This window comes from Esox lucius, chromosome 1 (assembly GCF_011004845.1).
Source record: "Esox lucius isolate fEsoLuc1 chromosome 1, fEsoLuc1.pri, whole genome shotgun sequence".
In the NCBI taxonomy this organism is placed as follows: domain Eukaryota; kingdom Metazoa; phylum Chordata; class Actinopteri; order Esociformes; family Esocidae; genus Esox; species Esox lucius.
In genome coordinates this window covers 1,759,126-1,782,818 of record NC_047569.1, presented here as the reverse complement: position 1 = coordinate 1,782,818, position 23,693 = coordinate 1,759,126, and the positions used below count along the sequence as shown (strand labels likewise).

General features: G+C 39.3%; 1 protein-coding gene across 7 annotated transcripts in view; it reads right to left on the bottom strand.

The window, feature by feature from the left end:
• LOC105006653 (fibroblast growth factor 12) overlaps nucleotides 1-23,693 on the bottom strand; it is a 244,861-nt gene that overhangs the window by 28,614 nt on the left and 192,554 nt on the right. For all 7 annotated transcript variants that reach the window (XM_029121183.2, XM_029121177.2, XM_034293581.1 and 4 more), the window contains one exon: nucleotides 20,756-20,859. In XM_029121183.2, coding sequence (XP_028977016.1) covers nucleotides 20,756-20,859 — 104 coding nt within the window. The remainder of the gene's footprint in view (nucleotides 1-20,755; nucleotides 20,860-23,693) is intronic.

The window sequence follows — 23,693 nt, the reverse complement described above, 5'->3', positions numbered from 1 at the left end:
GAAAACCAGTTGCTGGGGGAGTGGCTAAATCATCCATTGTGTCGCCAGACATTTGTTTATACAAATTGATTTTACTCCTTAAAATCACATTTGGAAATGTTGAGACATGCCATGGCCTCTAAAAACACCCCCCACCCCAACGGCCTTCAATCGTCAGCAATGTTATTGGTTGCTGTCACAATTTTAACCAGATCCAAGAGGTGCGAGCCCTTGATTATCTCTCCTTTGAAAATGAATTCTCCATTTGAATTCCATGAAGTCAAATCTTTAGACCTGTGCATTCTGTTAAGAACATATTCAACATTCTTTCTACGCCTCGCAGGCACATTATTCAAAATTGTATCAACAAGGTTAACATTTCGGTCAACAGTTTGCTTAGTCTCAGTCATGTTTACTACATCAGCCCCAGTCTCAGACCCGGGTAGACTTAAAGTCAGTGTATTTGTATCAAGCTCCCCCTGTCGTAAAACAGTCAGAAATCTTTGTAAAATGGCAGAGTATCTTTTAGCTTTCTTATGTAAATCCATATCGATTCACAATATACTGTTGAAGCCTGATGAGTCCAAATCATTTTCAACAGATTGTCTTACATCGTTGCTAGACATTTTGGATTCTCACAGTTTTCCAAACTGATGTTGTGGCAGCAGAAACATTTTCTGAGCATGATCCATGTTGTTTAACCCTGTCTCGATGCAATTAGACTGGTTAGGAATGGAACTGCAAAGCTTAATAACAGCAGTAGAAAACCTCCAGATTGTTTGATGGGTTTTCTTTTCCTTGTGACTGAAGTGTTCTTTCTAGACATGTATATAATTTTGGCTTTTTGTCTCTTTACTTTTCGGATCTGCGATTCTGTTAAGGGTATATTTCCGTGCCTTAGATCAAGCGCTATTTCACAGAGTGATAGAATGAGGTCGGTGGAGGCTGATTATAAAATAACTTTTCGTTGACTTGCCGGTGCCTTAAATATCATTTTCAAAAGTGGTAAATTTCTACGAATGTGTTTAGACATGATCAAACTTACTTAGGAACATACAGGACAGGCCAATCCCCTGAAAATAACCCTGTTCTCAGGCGGTAGTCTTATGGTTTTGTAGCTTTAAAGTCAATAAGTAAATAACCAAAAGGCAGATGTGTTGCATCTTTAAAACTCTCCATGAAGAATCGGGAAAGACTGGGGTATATCTGTCTGCCTAAAATACTAATCTGCTAATTGTTGCGGGGGTTTTTAAACAAGATGAGGTAGTTTGTGTTCAAGTTAATATTTCTACTAGATTTGCCTTTAACAAACATGTTTTAGACAAGGTAAATTGCACTCAGGTTACAGTGGTGTGAATATTGTGTGAAAACTCTCTCCATCTCTAAACTCTCTGATGCACTTTTCATTAAATCGTCAATAATTAAAAGGTTGTTTTTCTGAATCGGTAACAGATTGTCATCACACAGTGATGTTGGTAGACCTTCTATAAAAGTAATCTCCCTCACATTTCGACATTAAGCGGTTGCCAACATGAATAAACCCAGACGATATTTTGTATTTCTTTGGAGAAAACAAAGTCAGCATTATCCAACATGTTGTTGTTGTACACAATTCTGAAACGGTTTTTCTCTGTATTTCAATGTGAATGTTCTTTTATCTCTAGCAATTGTGTCTGCATTAGCAAGGACGTGATCATCATCACCACCCTTGCCCCATACAAAGTTATCAACCAGTCATATTAGCGTGTCCAAGTTAACAATGGTTGTGTTGTAGATGTTGAGTGTAATGCCTTTTGCTTTGAGACAGGTCAGACCTTTAACGGTTTTGTAACCGTATGTCTTTGGCCCGCCACTAACAAATTGAGCAATGCTGTCACCATCCGGTAACTCATCGGTCAAGTCACCCAAGAATGGGCCCAGTGGGGGCACCCAATTCCCATTGCGTGTGACAAAGATCACTGAATCAGTGTCTGTGTAGAGTACACGTCTATCCAACTTCTCCAAAGGTGAATACAACTCGAGTCAGCATAAGCGGTTGTGAATGCAGCAATAAAAATGTTGCCATTACATGGTTTGATTGGTGTCTGTTTTGTGTAACGCCACTGTACCATTGCAACGGTGTCTGAGATGAAAGAGAAATGACCAACTTCTATTTCACTGTGAAAAAAGGTAGTGGCTAAACTCCTCCAGATCTGTAAATAGCATTGTGTTCATAAGGTTAGTCCACTCACCCATGTCCCAAAGACTATTCATTGCCAATTTAGCCAAAGATAGCCTAGCACTGTTTACAACAATGTTTTCCTTGTCAAGCTGCACACCCTCCTTTTCATGATATTCACGGATATACTGGTCTTTAGCCTCGTCGTCAACCACAAATGACGGGAAGCCGCAAGCTTCCTGCTTGTGTTTCAGGAATGTTCTCATGTAATCTGCAAAAATATCATCTGATGTCGTGGTAAAACCCAGACTTCAAATATTTTCACAACTCGATAACCTTTCTCAACAGACTTAACCAGCTCAATAGAAACCCAGGTACCGTTTAAAGATCTTTCTGAATCAGTATGTGAACAATCAGTTACCTGGTTTTCAGACTCTGCACATAATCTACAAGGGAAAGAACAGCTTACCGCTGACCCTGTGCGGTAAAACGGGGAGATAAAGGCCTTTCGGAGGACACACCGTAGCTTTAACAATACCAAAGTAGGTGTGTAGCGGTTTGAAATCTCGAAAGATTATGTCTGGATGCCCAATCGGATAAGTCTTTGTCTCTTTGCAGAATGGGTAAAGACTACAGACATCGTCTGTAGTCTTTACTGAATAGTGAATAATACTGAATAGTCTTCCCTTCTCGAGCCGTAAACTTCAAATGAATTGCGTTGGTACGACCGCCAAAAAGAGCATCCCGAGGGTCAAGGCGCTCTGGAGCATCAAAGGTCTTCAAGAAAGCTTTGACATTTGTGGATGTGTTTTTAAGCTGATTCCACTCACACTCCCATATGTATTGAACATGTACATTGTATTGTTCTTTTAAAGCCTCTAGCTTTGTCTGCCATTGCTGGTGAATCAACCCGTACTGAATCTTTGTCACCGGATTGGTGCTTGCTGAACCTATAAATTCATAGACTGTGCTCAACCCATCGCATTCAGCATATCCATCAACGTAGTAGGCACGGATTTTCGGTTGCCTAAACTTTTGGAAAAAAGCAGCGACAACCATCTCCAGCTGAACACCACGTCTCGTTATCAAAGCTTTTTGCACACACAAAATTTGCAGTGTGTACACAATTGTCTCAAAATCATAAAATATGTAGCGCTCACTGGGGTCCTCGGGCTTGGAGGATTTTATAAAACACTGATGATTCATTTCAATCGTCAGATCCACATTACAATTGGAACACATGTTAGCCGTGCACCTGTGCGCTTTATAGTTGGTAATACTAACATTGTAATAACGGCAGCAATCAACACAGTATTTCTTGTGGTCACACCTGCTAAACAAACAACCCACACTTTTGTGGTGCTTCAAGCGTTTATGCTGGCTATAACAAAAATCAGAATAACATATCCGTTTACAGTCAGGGCACTGCTTTGTGTATCGGGGTTGTGTATGACAATCTTCATGAAGACATACACTACAGATACGTTTACAACCATGATCACCACAGGTGTTAAACCCAGTATAACACCAGTCACATACATAAGACACACCTTCAGATTCATGATGCCTTAGAAATGGTTATCGTGTAAGTACATAAAGACGGTTCTAGGGTGGGTGTCCTCGCTGTTTCGAAACTTGGTAAAATGACCATCCCGTGTTCTATGAAAGACAACAATTTTACACCGTGTAATTTCTTCAAACCGAACAATATCTGTGAATGCCACACAATCATCTAACGCTAAACCAGCGCCCGTATTTAACTCACAACCATTAATCAGGGCCTCAGCATACAGTACAGGCCAAAGGTTTGGACACACCTTCTCATTCAATGTGTTTTCTTTATTTTCATGACTATTTACATTGTAAATTCTCACTGAAGGCATCAAAACTATGAATGAACACATATGGAATGATGTACTTAACAAAAAAGTGTGAAATAACTGAAAACATGTCTAATATTTTAGATTCCTCAAAGTTGCCATACTTTGCTTTTTTGTTAGCACTGCAAACTCTTGGTGTTCTCTCAATGAGCTTGAAGGAGAGTGATGGAATGCTGTGCCAGATGACCTGGCCTCCACAGTCACCGGACCTGAACCCAATCGAGATGGTTTGGGGTGAGCTGGACCGCAGAGTGAAGGCAAAAGGGCCAACAAGTGCTAAAAGCATCTCTGGGAACTCCTTCAAGACTGTTGGAAAACCATTTCAGGTGACTACCTCTTGAAGCTCATCAAGAGAATGCCAAGCGTGTGCAAAGCAGTAATCAAAGCAAAGGGTGGCTACTTTGAGGAAACTAGAATATAAGACGTTTTCAGTAATATCACACTTTTTTGTTAAGTACATAATTCCACGTGTTCATTCATAGTTTCGATGCCTTCAGAGAGAATCTACAATGTAAATAGTCATGAAAATAAAGGAAACGCATTGAATGAGAAGGTGTGTCCAAACATTTTCTCAGTGTGGTGCAGTGTTCCGGGAGTAAGGAACCAGGTGCAGGCAGGGGTAGTCAGTGTTGACTTTTTAATTAAACAAACACAGAGTAGAAACAAAACACAATGAAAGAAAAAAGGCTGATTTCAGCAGCAAAACAACGGGACACAAAGCTCTAAAGAAACTTACGTTCAACAGAAACACACACGAAGACATCCAATGACAACAACAATGATCCACAATGTGGGGAGCAGAGGGGAAACATTTAAACACATACTAATGAGCAAACAGGGACCTGGGAACGATGATTAAAGACACAAATCATCATAATGTGACACAAAACATGTCCGGGATGCGTTCGTGTGATGATTGGAACTGAGAATGTATGGAACGGTGGCGCTGCTGCTCCACATACCATGACACATTTGGCCTGTACTGTATGTGTACTGCGGGTTCATCAAACAAACGGAAAAACATGTAGAATCATTATTCACAGCCACATATAAATGCCTTCTTTTTTTATTGATAATCTGCTCTATCAACAGTGTTTGAGCTTTACATTGCACCACCCTTGCGGTTTTTGACAATTTGTACCACCAGCTCTAGTGATTCATCAATCATAATCTCAGCATTACTCTGCATAACACTTTCAAGTAAATGACCAAACGTGCGTTCATTTTATTCATCTGCTTTCATGGTCACATGTACGGGGTCTTTCAGAGACTCACCAATCAACTCATTCTGCAGACAATCACAAGGCCCGTGTACAAAGTCTGATGCACTAACAATCAAAGTATCCAAGCCCGACATAATACTTGCATAAAATGTGCCAAAATCACCAACTTCACCAGTATTTTGTAAATGTATCAACTGTCGTAATTCAACATTGTCAAACACATTATGTTGTACAACTCAATCAGTGCACTGAATTTGCATCAGAGAGCGCGAAGGAGAGACAACTAGATCATGTGAAAAATGGGGGCTACTAAGCTTGGTTAACAAGCCTTGTATCTGAGGATTGTGTGCATCGCTGTGTAACAAAGTAATGGTTGGTTCATTTGTATTTTGGGGTGTGGTCAGTTGATTAGGTGTAGAGGTTGTTGGCTGTTCCGTGTCTGGTCTGTTGTTAGCATTATCTTTCGCCATTTCTCTAGCTTAACGTGTAAATAACGATACACTTTTCAGGTTAAAATATTCTAACTCAGTCGAGTGCGAAGCGGTTGGGATGAGGATTAGCACCTCTAAATCTGAGGCCATGGTTCTCAGCAGGAAACCGATGTAGTGCCTTCTCTGGGTAGGGAATGAGGCGTTACCCCAAGTTAAGGAGTTCAAGTATCTCAGGGTCTTGTTCGTGAGTGAAAGGACAATGGAGCGGGAGATTGGCCGGAGAATCGGAGCAACAGGGGCGGTAATTGCATTCGCTTTACCGCACCGTTGTGACGAAAAGAAAGCTGAGCCGGAAGGCAAAGCTCTCGATATACTGGTGAATTTTCCTTCCTACCCTCACCTATGGTCATGAAGGCTGGGTCATGACCGAAAGAACAAGATCGCGAGTACAAGCGGCTGAAATGGGTTTTCTCAGAAGGGTGGCTGACTTCTCCCTTAGGGATAGGGTGAGAAGCTCAGCCATCTGTGAGGAACTCGGAGTAGAGCCGCTGCTCCTTTGCGTCGAAAGGAGCCAGTTGAGGTGGTTTGGGCATCTGGTACGGATGTCCCCAGGACGTCTCCCTAGGGAGGTGTTCCAGGCACGTCCAGCTGGGAGGAGACCTCGGGGTAGGCCCAGGACCAGGTGGAGAGATTATATTTCGACACTGGCCTGGGAACGCCTCGGGATCCCCCAGTCAGAGCTGGCAAATGTGGCTCGGGAAAGGGAAGTTTGGGGTCCCCTGCTGGAGCTGCTGCCCCTGCGACCTGATATGGATTAGCGGATGAAGATGAGATATTCTAACTCAAACATACATTTACATACATCACAGTTTTGATGAGTTGACAGTATTACCTTCAGCTTTCAACCATGAAAGAAAACAATGAAACTAAAATCCCCTCACACTGTGCAGCCACAAGGTAGGGTATCCGTAACTGAATCCATTGTGGTAATGTACTTTGTATCATCACCAGGCTGTCCACAATCTGTTGGTTGGTAAATGGAGTACCAAAGTTCAACTGTATGCATATTGTCGTAATTGTTAATAACACTTTAGTACAGGACTAAAAATGTCTGTAAATAATTAAACTTACACAAAAAGTATCTTCTCAGGTTGTGTAAGATACCAACTGCCCAATCCAACTGACACAGATGCTGGTCACTTGGTCTAAATACAAAAAGAATTAACAAGCATATACAGGTAATTAAAGCTGATTAACAATAATGTCAAAAGTTTACATACCAAGATTTGAAGGCACAAAAATGTGTTTACCAAACACGGCTGGTGTTTAATTCCGCTCAACCTAAACCGAATATTTAAACAGGCAATATGAAAGACAGCTAAAAATGCATGGATTTGCGCAATCATAAAATGTATTTACACATTCTTAAAAAGTTCAAATGTATCGTTTGTTAGCGTTTGTAATTGCTACACAATTCAAATCAATTACTTAAAATAAAATAACTTGTACTTACAACAGAAACGATATACTCTGCGATTGAAACAACAGCTGACTTCTGTGGATGCTGCGGGGTTAAATACTGTCTTTACATCGCAGCTGGGAACCCTCCAGCAGGTCACGCATCTTAACTTTGTCATTGGTTACATGTCATTGTTCTTCAAGTTAGATTAAAATTGGGTTAGAACTATACAGGCTGCATTGATAAAAATTCAGGATAAAACTTAACTATTTAGTTCTGATAATTGTTGACGTTTGACAACCAAATATATTGATACTTCCTATCTGGTAGAAACGCTGTTCTCGTTAGTTATCGCGGTTCAGCCGTGACATCACGTCAAATGATTTTATATACGATGAACTCATCCGCTTATATATAAACGCTGGCTATCGTCACCATATCACCATTTATCTTTTCAACATTTAACAAACACAAGACCATAATACAGCAATAAAAAATCAGATTTCACGAGTTGGTCATTACGAAATATGCAGCACATCTTACCCGGAAGTGATAGCATACACCCATACTAACACCAGTAATCACAAATACTACAGTTTATTTTTTTACCAACGTTGCCTGTTATTAAACATTTCTACCAATGTGTGGACAACAATCTCGCGTTGATCCCCGTTGTACAATTTCAAAAGACACCTTTATGAATGTTTTAATTACCTGAAAGAACATATCCTGACCTGTCAGCGATTCGCCAAATTTATACGCTACCTTGCGGGTAACTTTATAACGTTTTGCCATATAATGCAACTTAAAAGTTAATGCTGACTTAAAATAACAATTTTTATTACAAAACTCACCATTGCTCATACATACACATGTACCAAAATCCTTGTTTTTATTTTTAACAATATTTAAAAACCCAAACAGCGACACAATCCACCTATGCGTAATGTGTGGTTGGTCCAGGCCATGACTGTTCCTTCAAAATAATAGCATTGCTCATGCAATGTTTGTTTACTGTAGTGCTGTGTTGGACTACAAACCGTGAAACACAATTATTTTCAACCTGCATATACTATGTATTAGTGGTTATTAAGGGACCATTACTTCAGGGCAGATGTGATCTTAAGGCCCATCTCTTGTTAAAATGAACAATGGGCTGAAACTCTCCAAATCGTATGTCCAGACCCCTTCTTTAAATCTCACAAAAAGCATGTCCCCCATATGCAATTCTGTGCTTGTGGAAAAACACCATGCTACACGCACATTGTAAAACATGGAATTTTACATATGTTGTACCACTTGGCAGTGGACCCCTGGCACCATTTTGTTGAACACCAAACATCTTACCGCTGACACAACACTAATTTATTGCCTGGGAATTTAACATTCCGGAACCCTAAGACCCATTTGTTAAACATCAAACATAACCCACCTGTTATAACACTAGTCTGGTTGGCTAATCAGGTGTTGTAAAACATCAAACACGGACACATCAATGTAATCATAAATTACAAAGTCACTGGACATGCATACGTCACTCCAGAAGTCCCGCCTGAACACACGTCATACAGGAAGTCCCACCCTAACACACGTCATACAGGAAGTCCCACCTTACAAACCGGATGTCCCGCCCATCTGCCACATCAATCTGGAAGTCCCTGTAGAGCCATAAATCCCCATTCTGACACATTATACCCTACATTTACTATTGTGGTCATTGTCATGCTGGATTACCCATCCACGACCCATTTTCAATGCCCTGGCTGAGGGAAGGAGGTTCTCACCGAAGATTTGATGGTACATGGCCCCGTCCATCGTCCCATTGATGCGGTTAAGTTCTCCTATCCCCTTAGCAGAAAAAAACCCCCAAAGCATAATGTTTCCACCTCCATGTTTGACGGTGGGGATGGTGTTCTTGGGGCCATAGGCAGCATTCATCCTCCTCCAAACACGGCGAGTTGAGTTGAGAAAGGAGTGGCTCAAGAAGAAGCACATTAAGGTCCTGGAGTGGCCTAGCCAGCCTCCAGACCTTAATCCCATAGAAAATCTGTGGAGGGAGCTGAAGGTTCGAGTTGCCAAACGTCAGCCTCGAAACCTTAATGACTTGGAGAAGATCTGCAAAAAGGAGTGGGACAAAATCCCTTCTGAGATGTGTGCAAACCTGGTGGCCAACTAGAAGAAACGTCTGACCTCTGTGATTGCCAACACCAAGTACTGAGACATGTTTTGCAGAGGGGTCAAATACTTATTTCACTCATTATTTCACTTATTTCACTCGCAAATCAATTTATAAAATTTTTCACATGCATTTTTCTGGATTTATTTGTTGTTATTCTGTCTCTCACTGTTCAAATAAACCTACCATTAAAATTATAGACTGATCATTTCTTTGTCAGTGGGCAAATGTACAAAATCAGCAGGGGATAAAAAAAAAACTCCCTCACTGTAGGTGAAGAAAAGTGAAAAAACAAGATAATTGTGGATCCCCTCCTCTTTTACTGCACAAGGTGTTGTGATCTACACTCACCTAAAGGATTATTAGGAACACCTGTTCAATTTCTCATTAATGCAATTATCTAATCAACCAATCACATGGCAGTTGCTTCAATGCATTTAAGGGTGTGGTCCTGGTCAAGACAATCTCCTGAACTCCAAACTGAATGTCAGAAGGGGAAAGAAAGGTGATTTAAGCAATTTTGAGCATTGAGTATTTCACAATCTGCTCAGTTACTGGGATTTTCACGCACAACCATTTCTAGGGTTTACAAAGAATGGTGTGAAAAGGGAAAAACATCCAGTATGCAGCAGTCCTGTGGGCGACAATGCCTTGTTGATGCTGGAGGTCAGAGGAGAATGGGCCGACTGATTCAAGCTGATAGAAGAGCAACTTTGACTTCATTACAACCGAGGTATGCAGCAAAGCATTTGTGAAGCCACAACACGCACAACCTTGAGGCGGATGGGCCACAACAGCAGAAGACCCCACCGGGTACCACTCATCTCCACTACAAATAGGCAAAAGAGGCTACAATTTGCACGAGCTCACCAAAATTGGACAGTTGAAGACTGGAAGAATGTTGCCTGGTCTGATGAGTCTCGATTTCTGTTGAGACATTCAGATGGTAGAGTCAGAATTTGGCGTAAACAGAATGAGAACATGGATCCATCATGCCTTGTTACCACTGTGCAGGCTGGTGGTGGTGTAATGGTGTGGGGGATGTTTTCTTGGCACACTTTAGGCCCCTTAGTGCCAATTGGGCATCGTTTAAATGCCACGGCCTACATGTTTCTTGAACATGACAATGAGTTCACTGTACTGAAATGGCCCCCACAGTCACCAGATCTCAACCCAATAGAGCATCTTTGGGATGTGGTGGAACGGGAGCTTCGTGCCCTGGATGTACATCCCACAAATCTCCATCAACTGCAAGATGCTATCCTATCAATATGGGCCAACATTTCTAAAGAATGCTTTCAGCACCTTGTTGAATCAATGCCATGCAGAATTAAGGCAGTTCTGAAGGCAAAAGGGGGTCAAACACAGTATTAGTATGGTTTTCCTAATAATCCTTTAGGTGAGGGTATATTATCCCAAAAAGAATACACAGATGTGACTTCGAAAATCAACCAGAAATTGTCAGAATATAAGCAGTTACTGAAGGTTGTAGCCAGTGAAGATCTAGTCTATTCCGAACAAATCCGAATGCTTAATTTGTTTTGTTTGTGACGAGGCTTGAACACCGGCCAGCTGCATCGCAGTTTGCGGCTCTAACCATTAAGCTATTTAACAAGTGGTAGTCAGTCAACCACTCACTCCGTAAGAGACATTCGCTCTTCCTAGCCGGCTCCGCTTACGCGGTCCAGCAAAGACCGAGTGTGGTTTCTTGGATTAAAATAGGAATGTCTGTATGCTGAGTGACAAGAGAATGTGTATGTGATTTTATGTGGAGATAAACGAGAGTGTGTGTAAAGAGAGCAGTGTATTTGGAGGGAGGGAGTAGAGGGTAGGGTAGGAATATGTGTGTGGAGCAGAGAATGTGTCTTGGTGAGGAGTGGGGGGAGTGTGGATTGTGTGTGAAGAGAGAATATAATGTCTGTGGGATAGTGTGGAGGGAGGAGAGTGGAGATTGTAGAGACAGAGATGATGGAAATATGTCTAAAACACACCATGATGTGTTTTTATGTGTTAAAGAGAAAATGTGTGTTGGGGAGGTGTACGGGGTAGGGGGTCAACAAAGTGAGGATTGTTTACATTAAGTATCAAAGGACATGATTAACGTCAATAGCAAATTGTATGTGTCAAACTTGTATGGCAGAATATCTGGTGAACATTTGGTGAACATCTGTGACATTTATAGCTGCTATAAAGCCATTACATTATAAGTGCCAAGTGTCAAAGATGTTAGCCACCTTGTGTTAGCTACCTAGCATTAGCCACCTAGCATTAGCCACATAGTGTAAGCCAAATCAGGCATTTTCAACATATCTAAAAACAGCTGCCATTAAGCCGCTATTAAAAAAGAGAACACTGGATGCATCTATATTGAGTAACTATAGACCTGTATCAAATCTCCCTTTTATAGCTAAGATCGTTGAGAAGGTTTTGTGAACAGCAATTTTGTGAACTCAAGCTGTCTCTTAGACAAATTTCATTCAGGCTTCACCACAGTACTGAAAAGGCCCTGATAAAAGTTTTAAATTATATATGGCTGAATACTGATTTGGTTAAAATAACAGTTCTGTGCAGCATTTGACACTGTAGATCATACCTGGGCAAGATAAGGTCCCCGGGCCAGATCCGGCCCGTTGAGTCATCCTATCCGGCCCGCGATATATCCAAAATTTAAATAATAAACTTTATTTACTGATGCATATTTTTTATTTTTTTTATTAAGTCCCATGGCACTCCCAGTAATAAGAACGGCAGTATCATACTGTCTGTTTAAAATACCTTTAAGTTGGGACAAGGTTTTTGAGTTGCTGTGATACGTAGGGACCAGCACCACAATCGAACAGAAGTGATCATTTGTACATACTATACGTAATTGATGGCTAGCGATCTCTGGAAATGAGCCTAAGAAAAGTTGATAATGAAAGCAGGGTATTTAAACTATTGACAGGAAGAAAAAAAATTGCAGATGTTGCAGGTAAAGCAACTTGCTTAATATGTTAAGCTAACGTCACAGTTTTTAAAGAGTACAATTTGCAGAGGCACTTCCAGAGCAAGCATGCAGCGAAATACAAATAACTGTCACCCGATGCTACAATTTAACAAATCCAAGCGCAGATGCAGCCTCACTGATGGACATCTTGCAGCAGTACTGCACACTGCTTCAACATAAATGACTCCTGACTTCACCTCACTTGTCAACGCCCATACGAGGCTCTCCTGTTCATATTGAGTGAGAATTTTTTGGGTCTGGGCTCTGGAATTGCTGTCGTTAAAAGCAGGTAGTACAAAAAATATACTGTATGAAAATAGATGACGCAATTATACCAACATTTGCTTTGAGTGAAAATCTTCAGAAGTGATTTTATAGGCTTATGTCTGCCCTAATAATAATTATACCTAGATAACTGTTATACACTACACCTTATGGAATGAAGCTTACTCTGTTGAGTTGAAACAACTCTCAAGGCAAATGTGTGTTGCACCGTTTCTGTTGAGTAATAACCCTAAAAAGGGATTTTTATAGGCCTTTGCCTGCCATAATAACAGTTGTTAACAGAAAATAATAATAAAAAACATTGTTAAAGTAAATTACGTTCAATTATGAAAATGGTGTTGCATGGAAAATAAATATGCATAAATATAATTTGCAAGTTAACAGCCTTAGTTGTGTTGTGTGGTTAAAAAAAGTAATCTGGCCCACAATGCTCTCTGGCATTTTCAGTGTGGGCCCCAGTGAAATATCTTGCCCACCCCTGCTATAGATCATCAACACTTCTAGAAAGACTGGAAAAGTGAGTAGGACTGTCTTTAATTGTTTCAGATCTTATCTAGATGGCCAGATTTATTTTGTCACCATTGGTAATAATGAATCTAAAAGGGTGGCTATGACATACGGGTATCTGTCCTTTGTTCTTCAGAAATGTGGTTGACTGTCTTTTACAATATTCCCCTTGCCCCTACATTGGGTAAACATTTATGACAGGATGGAGCAAGACACAAGAGGGGGCAGGAAGTATAAGGAACAAATGTCTTAAGAGCAGGGGTATTCAAATCTTACCCTAAGAGGGCTAGAGCCTGCTGGTTTTCTGTTCTACCTCATCATTAATTGGACCCACCTGGTGTCTTAAGCATGAATAAGTCCCTGATTAGATGGTTGCAATGAAAAAACAGAGTGGAACTGGCTTCGAGGGCCAAATTTGAATACCCCCGCTTCAGAGAATGAATAAGCAGTGTCCTTAGTTCCTTGGGATAAGCTCGTCTTTTGGGTAAAACCATTGTATTGTTGACATAAGACAGCTGTGCAATATCTTACCACACCCTTATCTTACCACACCCTTTAACTGTAATAAATACTGCCTCTTCTATGTTTTCCTCTGAGATTCTTAACAGGTTTATTCTGTAAGCTTTGATGTGTCTCTCCTTGCAAGTAAATTAAACCACTAATTGTGCCAAGATTATTTTATCTCAGTAATTACTTCCATTAAGAGTTCTTATCAATGGAATTTCCCTAACAGGCCCTAAAAACCCGGGATCAAATGCATAATAAGTGTTGGTGTTCTGATAGACCTCACATTTAACAGTCATATAAAAGCTGTCAACAAAACAGCATTCTATCATCTTAAAAATATTGCCAAAATCAAGGGCTTGGTGTCCCACAAAGACCAAGAGAAGCTCATCCATGCTTTTATCTCTAGTAGGGTTGACTACTGTGATGGCCTTTTAACTGGACTCCCCAAAAAGACTGTAAAACAGCTGCAGCTCATTCAAAATGCTGCTGCTAGAATGTTAACCAGAACCAAGAGAACGGAATTCATCACCCCGGTTCTTAAATCTTTGCACTGGCTTCCAGTCAGTTACAGAATACATTTTAAAGTAATGCTTTTAATTTATAAATTACTCAATGGTTTCGGTCCTGAATACATTTCTGATATGTTTGAAGAACATAAACCAAGCAGTGATCTTAGATCCATTAACACAGGTCAGCTAGTAGAGCCCAGAGTCCAAACTAAACATGGCCACGCTGCATTGACAGTGGCCAAAATGATATGAAACCACGGCAGAATTTCTAATACCATTGACTTTGAATGGGAAAGGGTTTAGCTTGTTAAGCTCAAGAATCCTTGGCTCCATCAATTAAAATAATTGCAAACAATGAGTGTCTCAGTTTCCTCATTTAATGATTAAAATCTCCAGAAAATGTAATTAGTCTCTAATTCACTTAGCAGATTTTTGGTGTATTTCTTAAAATCAGTGAGGTTTATAGTGCCACCCTGAGAGCTAGCTGTTCGTAGCTTTCAGGGTTCATTCCTGGCCTTGGGGTTTATCTGTAAAGCAATTAGTGTCTTAGATAATGCTTTTAGGATTTTTAGCCTTAAAAATTGTGCCACAAGTATGTCAAATTCAACTGCGGATTGCGGCCACATCGTTTGAGTTATCATCTTTCTTTATAGAAAGATAATGGTACACTGATCCTTCAAAGCAAATGGTCTGGGAGATGAGGTTTACAGCATCCCCATTAGGTCATTCTGTTCTTGACTTCTGCTGTCCATTTGTGCCTTAGATGTTAATGGACATGATTCATTTTGTAGTTGTCGGATATTCCCATGGAGATTTATGGCCTTATATAGTCATAGACCAGCCCACCTCAATTTCAGTTGCTACAGCCTGATAGCAAATTAATGCTAACTACACTTATTAGCATACGTAAAACCAAAAAACCAAAAAAAAAACGTATAAGCCATAACATTATGACCACAGAGGTGAAGTGAATAACACTGATAATCTCATTATCAGGGCACCTGTCAGTGGGTGGGATATATTAGGCAGCAAGTGAACATTCTGTCCTCAAAGTTGCAAAGGCTGGCCAGTTTGGTCCGATCCAACAGATGGGCTACTGTAGCTCAAGTTGCTGGAAATGTTAATGCTGGTACTGATAGAAAGGTGTCAGGACACACAGTGCATCGCAGTTTGTTGCATATGGGACTGTGTAGCCGCAGACCAGTCAGGGTGCCCAAGCTGACCCCTGTGACCATTGCCGAAAGCGCCTACAATGGGCACGTGAGCATCAGAACTAGACCACGGAGCAATGGAAGAAGGTGGCCTGGTCTGTTGAATCACTTTTCCTTTTACTTCACGTGGATGGCCAGATGCGTGTGCGTCGCCTACTTGGAGAACACATGGCTCCAGGATGCACTATGGGAAGGAGGCAAGCTGGCGGAGGCAGTGTGATGCTTTGGGCAATGTTCTGCTGCAAATTCTTGGGTCCTGCCATTCATGTGGATGTTACTTTGACACGTACAGTGGAGAGAACAAATATTTGATACACTGCCAATTTTGCAGGTTTTCCTACTTACAAAGCATGTAGAAGTCTGTAATTTAACATATTGTCTGGAGAGTCATGATGCGTATTTACACCATGGATGTGGTATTTTCATCAAGTGTTCCGTTCAAACAGTGGAATGATGTAATTTACAGATTTGAAGTAAAGGGAGACTTGGAAATGGCTCTTGACACCACTTACTAAAATAGCTGCCCAGATCTAGCACTAATGTCTATCAATCCCCATTTTTTTTCTAATAATTTTGACATGTTTAGATAACCATAGGATGTGTGTATAGCTAAGAATATCAAAATGTGAGTTTAGCCTGTTTTTGTGTGTTTTAGCTTGCGCCTGAAAACCTTTTTTCTTCCAATCTATATTCTAATGAATTCCTCATAATCTCCCAGGGGTATTTTATACAAAATACCTTCACTGTGCATGTCCTGACATGCACAGTCAGGACAAAAGAAAGTTTTCCAGCATTGTTATTGTATTATTATTATTAGGGGTTCTCCAAAGGAGAAACCCTATTGTTATTGTTGGTATTATTATTAGGGGTTCTCTGGTAGAAGAAACCCTATTGTTATTGTCAGTATTATTATTATTATACATGTTTTAATCCCTTGAAACTGCTGAATAACTCAAAAAGTCTGTGGTAGAAAATGCTGTAACTTTGCACACTGAAAATATTGGCAACGAGTACCTACCACACAAACACCCGCCCCGATTCCTCCACCAGGGGCGATACAGTACACGGTTAAATTAGCTAAATTCAAAATGATGGCATTTTCTTTCAATCTTTCATTTTCCTGTAAAGTGAAATTTGGCAAAACCCACAAAATATTTAAACTTTTACAAAGTAAGTCAGATTCACATGCCCTTGGCATTGAGGTGTCTCATACATTCCTCTTTAGGTTGATTCTGGGAATAAGAGATATCTTGCAAGATGATGGCAGATCATTATTTCAACCACTACAGGAAACGGCTGATTTCTAACAGCATGTTCCTGCGACTGGGTGGATAATCTTCTCTATTCTTCTGAAGATCTACTGGACGGAACTTCTGCCCTAACAAGCTAACTGGCTAACCGAAGGAGTTCTTGGTTATATAAATGAACAGTGAGTCGTAAAGTTACGCCATATAATGAAATGTCAAGATTGCAAAAGCATTAGTTAGTCGAACAAGCCCTATGACTTCCAGATTAAGCTGCGATTTTTATTGCGCAGAATCTGTCCATGGGCATGGACACCGTCTTAATTTAGTGGGGCATTGACCAATGCGTTTCAGTGCTGAACTGTATTTCGTGTGGCCATAGTATGATGACACTATTTTCTTTTTGAGGATTAGAGTGTAATATTGTATTTTTCGGCTGTTGTACAGTGACTTGTACAAGTAGAATATAATGCTGTCCAGTTGTACAAATACAACAAGAGGACTGCAGCCTCTGACACGCATGATGCCTTCATGTTAAATATCATGACGCGGATTGGACACCATCAAGAACGAAAAGGATCATTAACAACGATGCATGGAATTGAAATAGGCAAAGAAAAAGAACGTTTTCTGGCTAAACAAGATGGATTCAGGAGGAAGTTGTATATAGACATATGGAGAGAATGGCACATATGAAGAGGAAAGACACAGGAAAGTTAAGATGGCAGAGAAAGGACAGTAGTCGTAAGGCGGGAAAGGAGACAATCAAAATGGACGAAGAAACATTTTGTTTAACCACCTGGCTGACCGAGCATTTTTTAACAGGAAATCGAAATATCCTGTTTCGTTCTGTCATGCTTGAACATGTTTTAATAGGTATTCAAGAAATAGCCTGTTTTGTTGGTGCTCTTTGACATGTTCACTGTGTAATTCTGAGTAAAACGTACTTATTGCGTTGATGATAATGTTTAAAACCGTAAGGCCTCAAGGGGGGTCACAACCAAAGCCAGTTTCCTCCCCGCAGTAAAATTAGATCACCTATTTTAAATGCTGAATTGAGCTTGGTTAAATAATATAGTTGAATTTTGTTTGTATTTTCCAATGATAACTGGGATAATACTTGCTTTAAAACAGACGCCAGACACTCGTTAATGGAGTTAACATTACTTATTGTACCTCGATTTTTTGTGATGACATACATCTGTTTTATGTCTACATTGCCATTCTTAAGAGTTTTCCACACTCATTTTGAGTTGCTGTCTAGATAATGATAAGCACATTTTTACAAACCACAATAATATTAGATGGGTTGGTCACTAAATCTAAATCTTCAGTTAATGAAGGATATTGGCTAAGTTGAAAGAATAACATATCTTGCTACAGACAGTCTGAGGAAAATGTCAGATATTTAATGTGTGGGAATAAAAATTCATTAACATTTTAAACAATCCATTTAGCCTTTTGAATGGCTCACCATAAATGGGTGAAGCTAAGGGCTGCAGGAAGGGGTCCCCATTGGATGGCCCCAACCATTGTTTCCCATTAAATCAGAGCAGCCTATTACTAAGAGTTAAATTTGGGTTGAGACTGGTCTCACCTTTGGTAATTTCCCCAACATGAGTATGTTCACTTTTGGGAAAATCAAACATTAAGTGAAAGCTAAACATATTTACATTTAAAAGTTGTGATCAAAAAAAGTTGTGATTTAGGGTTTGGCTGACCACCACTATTTGGAATAAAAATGAAACTAAGTTTGTGAATTCCCTAAAATGTAGGAGGTTAATCAAGACAATGTTTGTTTGCCATGAGGTAGTTTGGCAATTGTCCTGTAATAATGCTAAGTTTGCGTGCTGTAGCTATGCTAAAATGATTGCCCTGGTGGTTGCAGCATGTAAACCTTTGCAATGTGGGCTGGAGATTTTTACTCCTACAGTGGGGCAAAAATGTATTTAGTCAGCCACCAATTGTGCAAGTTCTCCCACTTAAAAAGATGAGTCCTGTAATTTTCATCATAGGTACACTTCAACTATCAGAGACAAAATTAGAAAAAAAATATCTAGAAAATCACATTGTAGGATTTATTATGAATTTATTGGTAAATTCCTCTGTAAAATAAGTATTTGGTCACCTACAAACAAGCAAGATTTCTGTCTCTCACAGGCCTGTAACTTCTTTAAGAGGCTCCTGTCCTCCACTCGTTACCTGTTTTAAAGGCACCTATTTGAACTTGTTATCAGTATAAAAGACACCTGTCCACAACCTCAAACAGTCACACTCCAAATCCACTATGGCCAAGACCAAAGAGCTGTCAAAGGACACCAGAAACAAAGTTGTAGACCTGCACCAGGCTGGGAAGACTGAATCTGCAATAGGTAAGCAGCTTGGTGTGAAGAAATCAATTGTGGTAGCAATTATAAGAAAATGGAAGACATACAAGACCACTGATAATCTCCCTCGATCCGGGGCTCCACGCAAGATCTCACCCCGTTTCTGCCAGGAATGGACAGAAAAAGTCCCTTAAAGAAATACCTATTGGGGTGCTATAAACATCAATGTTTCTTACAATTTTACCGTTAATAAAAAGACACAAACTACATCTCCTCTGAAAATGCTAAATGGATTTGCATTCCGTTTGTTGTGAAAGACCTTTGAACCATTATCTTTAAAAGTTGTATAAAGAAAGTTCATATAACAAACAATACTGTCAAAATCAGCAACTGAAATTGGTGGGTGGGTCTATGACTATATAAGGCCATAAATCCCCATCGAAATGAGAGTGAGTGCACAGGTTACAGGGCTGATCATTGTTGTATTCTGGTAGCTATTGTTTTGGAATCATTATTTCTAAGAGCAATATAAGAAGTGCTACTGAAGAGTAGGGCTGCATGATAAATCGAAATCATACTGAAATCGCAATTTTAACATTTCTAAACTGCAGCGAGTTCTAAACTGTAGAAAGCTGCGATTTTGGCTTTTTATTTTATGCATACACAAAAAAAAAACATTACTGGTGTGCCATCTATAACCATATTCATATTTGCATACAATTTATTAGGAGTTGCTTTTAGAATCCATGTGCCTACTTAGACATACTATTTCTGATTATTAGTATAAAGTTTGGAGTTTGGCGAGCAAATGGCAAGATTGTGTCAGTCAACACATATCTACAAGCGCTCATACCAGAAAATGTTCCCTACTTTCTGCTATTTTAAGACAATAAATGTTTACAATTCAAATGTCCAGCTGTATGTCTCAAATTGGTCAATCAAACTATACAATACATTGTTCTGATCACACCTCTCACTCATCCCAATTTATTAAAAGTGAATGTGAATATTCATAAAGTATCAGAATTCCGTGATGGCTCTAGACTGAGGAAAGTAATAGCCACAACCCAATAAAGTACATAAAACCTAAAAAACAAGATTTGCAATTTTTACTTGATGCAGGCATCAATAATAAAGCAGAGAACGAATCGCATCAAGCAGCATTCAAAATGCAGTGACCAAACTCCCCCTTCTTTAAGAACTGTACAAAGATAGAACTGCTAAGAGGCCTGATATAGAGAAACACACTGGTTTTTGTAGTGATGTCAATAGAACATTGAGCCCCAACCTCGGTTAAGTCCACTGTTTAGGGATTTGCCATTCCAGTTTTAAATTTGCTGTTAATCTTGGCCGAAAGAAAAAACTAAGCAATAAATAACAATCCTAAAGCATGGTTTCAATACAAAATAAGGGGTAAATGTTATTTTCGAAATCTGTTCTATAGTATTATGCAGTGAATGTACAGTATGTATTATACTTGGCAGCCATTAATGAGAGAGAAATTGTACAATACACACAATAACAAGCTATCATGATCCAGAAGATGGCACAAAAATAAATCAGGAAATTCTGGTCCAGTGTTTAATCAAACAGTGTAAGTGCTGTCCTAGGCTCAGTGTCTTCCTTTTTAATAGGATTCCTTATGAAACAAGCATGTTGTACTGTATTAATCGTATTCCTCATGATGTATGAGGTAAAATGGATCAACCTTGTTCCAAAATAATAAGTCACTATAATCCAGTATAGAATGCCTGTTTCTAAAATGCTTTTCTGATAGTAGAATAGAAGTAGAAGTATTTCTATTATAAAAGTCTTTAGAATATATTACACACACAAAGTCAGTCAATTATAGAGAGACAAAGGCCAGTCTTACTGAGGTGTAGAGGAAACCCTCTCCGTTCATGGCTGCATAGAGGCCGGCCTTTACTCCTTGGATTGCCACCACCCGTAGACCCACCGGGATGAGGTTAAACAGAGCTGAGGAGAAAAGAGAGAATGGAAAAATCGTGAAGAGAGGGAAAACATTCACTTCAATGGAAGCCAAAATAAAGGTTCATTCTCACACATCTACTCATTTCACATTCAAATATTTTTGCACACAAGGTCCATCCAAAATGTAACCTTCCACTTTTAACTAATCCTTTTTTTGAGAAGTGAGGTCTGCCACATTGGGTTCCTGGACAGCATTTAGAGTAAAATGCCTTGCTTAAGTGTAGCGCAAGACATTTTGGCACTGAGATTAGTTCTAGCAACCATCTGGTTCCTGGGTCAACAGTCTTTAAAAAACAATTCATTGCGTTAGGGTATGATATGTACTACCTTAACACAATGAATTGTTTTAAAATAGTAATATCATGTTCAAGCAATTTCACTCTTTATGTTAGGACACATTAGGACACATTGAAAAACAAACTTTAGAATTTGGCCTCAGGCTATTGCCATAATCTCATTACCAGAGACTGAAAAGATCAACACAGTATCACAGGATTTTGTGACATCTACACAAATACCGTATTACAAAATCATGACATACACACGTAAAAGGCATTTTTTACAAGACATGATTTTCTAGTGAACATAAAAGGCAGTTTATTTCGTGTACAGGACATGATTTTCTTAATGATACATGTCATATACAGATCTAGTTTTATGTATATTACACAACTTTCTTAATTTCTTTCAACAACAGCTTCAGTTTTTCGTGTGTATAACACAATCAACTTTATAATGAATTTAATACAATACATTGGCTATTGTTCCCGCATTTACGGTAGAAAGTTTGCACAAAAACTGAGAGTATTTGTAACACATTTGATCTGGGAATGGAAGGGAATACAGTTGGGCTCATAAGTTTGCATACCCTGGCAGAAATTGTGAAATTTTGGCATTGATTTTGAAAATATGACTGATCATGCAAAAAAATAAAAGGCATTAATTTAAGGATAGTGATTATATGAAGCCATTTATTATCACAGTTGTTTGGCTCCTTTTTAAATCATAATGATAACAGAAATCATCCAAATGGCCCTGATAAACATTTTTTACATACCCTTGAATGTTTGGCCTTGTTACAGACACAAGGTGACACACACACGTGAAAATGGCAATCAAAGGTGAATTTTCCACACCTATGGCTTTTGAAATTACAATTAGTGTCTGTGTATAAAAAGTCAATGAGTATGTTAGCTCTCACGTGCACTGAGCAGGCTAGATACTGAGCCATGCGGAGCAGAACAAACTGTCAAAAGACCTGCGTAACAAGGTAATGGAACTTTATGAAGATGGAAAAGGATATAAAAAAATATCTAAAGCCTTGCAAATGACAGTCAGTCCTGTTCAATCAGTTATTAAGAAAAGGAAAATTCAGGAATCTTGTCACCAAGCCAAGGTCAGGTAGACCAAGAAAGATTTCAGCAAAAACTGCCAGAAAAAGTGTTCGGGATAATAAAAAAAACCTGAAATACAGGCTGCTCTGGAAAAATATGGTATGGTTGTTTCAAGGAGCACAATATGACGATACCTGAACAAAAGTGCAACAGAATTCTTGAACAGGGGATTATGTCACGTTTTTCAGGAGAGGTGTTTTTAAGGAAAGAAAACATGTTCTGGGACATTTTGTCTTTTTTGCAGAAATGCATTTGTGAAGATATCAACTTTCATGTGACTTAATAACAAACTACTATTCAAAGTGTAAATACGAATAAAATCAAAAACTCAAACCCTTGTTTAACCAGAGGAAAATACAGGACTTTTGCTAGACATGATTGGCTGAGATAATGAATGGGCTGAGTTCTGATTGATCTGCCAAGTGACCGACATCTGTCACTTGTTTAATAAAAACCCTGGGTTTTTCAAATACCACATTGCTGCCATGAAATGTAGCTGGTGTTATCAACAAATCTCAAGTTGTAAGATACTACATCCAGTGTACAATGATGCCATGACTCAGAAGATGAATAGGACGATGATGAGGAAATCCCAGACCATTAAACTGTTCAAACATTCATGCAAAAGAGGCTCGTCTTCCATAAAACAACTGTCCATGGATTACATTTACAAGAAAAGGACAACCTTGGCAGTTATTATAGCGACAATGAAAGACGTATAGATTATTTGAGTATTGAACACCTTGAGTGTGAACGGTAGCGAAAAGACATGTTGTAAAACAAGGTCCACAGACTAAATACAAAACAACAAAGGACTTTGATGTAATCAGAGGATATTCAGTCTGCCACAAAACAATTCTGCATGTATATGGGTAATTCGAACGTTAGCTAACTAGCTACAGATAATTCCTTTTCAAAAAGTTGTCAAAGTTGTTTGTATTGCTAGTTATGTAGCTATAGCGACTGACATTACTGTTAGCTAGCTAGGTAACAACATGAACTTAACAGCTAGCTAACATTTCCTGGTTTCTAGATTGTATGTTGGTAGCTAGCTTTTCTTCACAAAAGTCACTTAGTTTGATAATAAATCATTCATCCAGGTGTGTGTGAGATTATACCTAATCTATAACCCTATAATGGTTCAATGGTTCAGTACTATTTCATGAATCCTGTTGATAAACTACTTTTCCTTTCACTGTACTGTTTATACCTGAAGTATCAAGTCCATGTGAAAAATCTTTTATTTTATTATTTTATTTGGTTTGATATAGTATGTGTTTTTTTGAGACCGAGCAGACCAGTTATACGCAAGGCCAGTGTCCCCATTTGAACACTTAAAGAACTGGGTCGGGTTAAGGCCTAAGAGGGTGTGAACTTTGCTGAATGGGCGTAAACAGACCAGCTCTCTGGCAAGTGTGAATCTCT